This window comes from Stegastes partitus, unplaced genomic scaffold (assembly GCF_000690725.1).
Source record: "Stegastes partitus isolate 25-593 unplaced genomic scaffold, Stegastes_partitus-1.0.2 Scaffold2405, whole genome shotgun sequence".
NCBI classification, from domain to species: Eukaryota; Metazoa; Chordata; class Actinopteri; family Pomacentridae; genus Stegastes; species Stegastes partitus.
In genome coordinates, this window is record NW_007580136.1 from 60,634 (window position 1) to 63,595 (window position 2,962).

At 52.4% G+C, this 2,962-nt stretch overlaps 2 protein-coding genes across 2 annotated transcripts in view; both read right to left on the reverse strand.

The window, feature by feature from the left end:
* The window catches only part of ttll4 (tubulin tyrosine ligase-like family, member 4), a gene marked incomplete at its 5' end in the record, with an annotated part of 22,690 nt that overhangs the window by 18,297 nt on the left and 1,431 nt on the right, over positions 1-2,962 (reverse strand). The window lies entirely within an intron of this gene.
* Positions 78-2,897, reverse strand: LOC103374930 (uncharacterized). The gene is made up of 3 exons (XM_008305090.1): positions 2,761-2,897; positions 918-1,573; positions 78-729 (listed from the first exon to the last, which is right to left on the reverse strand). Exons 2-3 carry the CDS (start codon positions 1,248-1,250, stop codon positions 301-303), a joined length of 762 nt encoding a protein of 253 aa, XP_008303312.1. The 5' UTR covers positions 1,251-1,573; positions 2,761-2,897; the 3' UTR covers positions 78-300.

Below are 2,962 nucleotides of genomic sequence, written 5' to 3' on the forward strand. Positions count from 1 at the left end.
AGAGGCCACATCTGGAGGCAGGATGTTTGTGTCACTAATTGTTAATTTTGTGCACCTCTGTGGTCGTTTTAAGCTCTTCTGTGTCTCATGTTGGTAACTTTGTGCCTCCGTGGCCACTTTAACATCTTTTTAAGGTTCTTTTTTATTTCATTTGGGACATTTTTCATCTGGTTTTGTGTTATTTTTGTCTCTTAACGGTTGTTTTTGCTCCTGGAAGGCTGCTGGTGTAGAACTTTTCTCCTGATGAGAATTGAGCGAGTAACCGCCCAGAACATCTGGAGAGAACGGATCTTTAAAACATTAACAGCAACATCTGGTTCCTCTGACAGGTTCGGTTCGTGTTAAACAAACTAAATAAGTCAGACTACCTGCAGGGACAGCTGAGGGCGTCTCCTCCCGACTGGCACTGACTCTGGCACTGAGCACCGTTGGCGTGAGGCAGTCCGGACCTCGGCCGTCCCGTCTGGTTCTGTTCGTCCTGTTGTTCGCAGACAGAACCGGCGGAGGTCCGCCTCGGACCAGCAGCTGGGAGGTTTTGGTCGAGCCGTTCTGGGCCTGGCAGCGTTTCGTCGTCAGCTTGGCCGAGTGGCTCCTCCGGGTCGTTCTGGTTCTTGTGCTTCTCGTTTCGGGTCTTTTACAGTTGAGGCCGGAGACGTCTTTCCACAGCGCCGCCCGCTGAGGTTTACTAAGGCACGGAGGAGGCGAAGACGAGGAGTCGGCGACTTCCAGCTTCAAAACCAGGAAAAGAAAGAAGAGAAGAGAGTTAGCAGACTCTGTAGAGTCCATCAGATCAGATTAAAGACCCGGTTCTGGCTCCACATCCTCCCGTCTGACATCAAATCAGACTAAACTGTTGATTGATCATTAAAATCACTGGTGATCGATTTAGGACAGAACCAGTTAAAGTAAACTCTCACCTTCGGCTGGTTGGCGAGCTGCAGGGGGCGCTGTCCTCTGATTGGTGCGTCACCTGCCGCAGCCTGCTGACTCCGCCCCCCAGGGGAGGAGCTTCCCATCAGCTGGTGGCTCACCTGTCGGTCTGCGGCGGGCGGCTTCAGGATCTCCAGGTGAGGCGTGGCGGTGGCGAACCGCCTCCAGGAGCTTCCTCCGTCCCCCGAGGCGCCGCTGGAGGTCCGAGTCTCGCCGTCGTCCTTCGTCGGGCTCAAAGGCACTTTGGTGGCTGCAGCCGGAGCGTCGCCCGGGGAGTCGGAGGGTCCGTCCCCCCAGGGGGAGGACTGGTTGGTGGGCATGGCACGGCCGGTTCTTCTCTCTGAGGGGGGAGGTGGTGGGTCTGGGGGCAGCAGGGCGGACCTGGAGATGTCAGCTCCAACAACAAGTTCTCCGTAAAGCCGGACCTGCGCTCATAGCTGCAGCCGGACTCCGCTGCAGGTCTACAGCTGCATCAGGACCAGGCAGAACCGGGCTTTGGTACCAGACTGAGTCCAGGAGCCTCGAGGACATCAGCCGACGAAGAACCTTCGTCTTCTCAAATGCAGCAGAGATGAACGTAAACTTCTGGAGGTCTTGGAGGTGATGGATGATCTTCAGCGGAGGAGAAAAACCGCAAACAGCTCTGAAGAAGAGAAGCTCCGTCAGTCGTCATGAACCGTCCCACAGCAGAAACCAAAGACTGATGCTTTACAGATTGTTCAAACCAACAGCTTCATCAGCTTCTACGCAGAAGATCAGTTTCATAGACAGACGAGACGACGTCGGCTCAGCGGGACGTCTGGTTTCAGACTTTTCTTATTTTCTAACTGTTTCGGGGTTTTTTAACGAGGTTTTAGACCAACTTGAACTTTGTTATCAGTTGCTTTTGGACTGGTCTTCTAGCTGGAGGTGGACGTAGTTTCAGACTGGTTTGGATCGGGTTTAGGACCAGTTTCAGCTGGTTTTTCAGCTGTTTTGGACTTTGGTTTGGAACGCGGTTTTAGATTTGGCTTCGGACTGGATTAGGACTGTTTTTTCAGCTGGTTTTGGACGCGGTTTAGACTTTGGTTTTTTGCCTGGATTTGAATTGAATTTGGACCAGTTTTGAAATGGTTTGGACGGGTTTTAGGCTTGGTTTTGGATTTGTTTTTCTAAACCTGGTTTTAGACCATTTTTGGCTTCTTTTTTCAGCTGACTTCGGTTTGGACCTGGTTTGGGTCGTTGTTTTAGATTTGGTTTGTGACTGGATTTGGACGTTTTCTCAGCTGGTTTTAGACTGGTTTGGACATGGATGTAGAGTGGTTTGGACTTGGGTTTGGATTTGGATTTGAATCTAACCTGAATCTAACCAACATCTAAGCCGGATCTAACCTGACCTGACTCTAACCTGACTCTAACCTGACTCTAACCTGGAACTAACCTGACCTGACTCTAACCTGAGTCTAACCTGACTCTAACCTGTGTTTTCCACAGATGTTGGCAGCAGCTGCTCCTTTTCCTCCGCCGCTGTCACAGATGCTGATGGAGGACTTTCACGTGTGCTGTCAGCGACACGCTGTTAGCTTGTCGTTAGCTTCAGCTACCGAGGTCTGCTGCAGGTAATGTCACCTGAACACCGCCCTCACCTGTCCTGAAAATCTCCACCATCCAGTCCAACCGCCTCCCGGTTAGCTCCCGCTAGCTAAACTCCCCGTTTCTGTTTACCGCCCCGGTTAGCTTAGCAACAGCCGCCAGCTCCACACTAACTGCCGTCGGCGGCTAACGTTCGGTGAACCGGGACAGCGAACGGTCAAAGCGGCCCCTCTGACAGCTCAATAAACGTGTTCGTACCTGCTCGGTGCCGGTAAACGTCACGAACCCTGTGCTCCGGTGGTTTATCGAGCTGATACTCGGCGGAGTTCCTCACTTCTCACCGCTGGACGGCCTTTATTACACATCTACGGTCCGAGTGACACATCATGGCCCAAGATCGTCTATTGAGCCGCTTCTTCTTCTGCTGCTCGATTTACGGCAGAGTCGGTGCAGCTGCTGC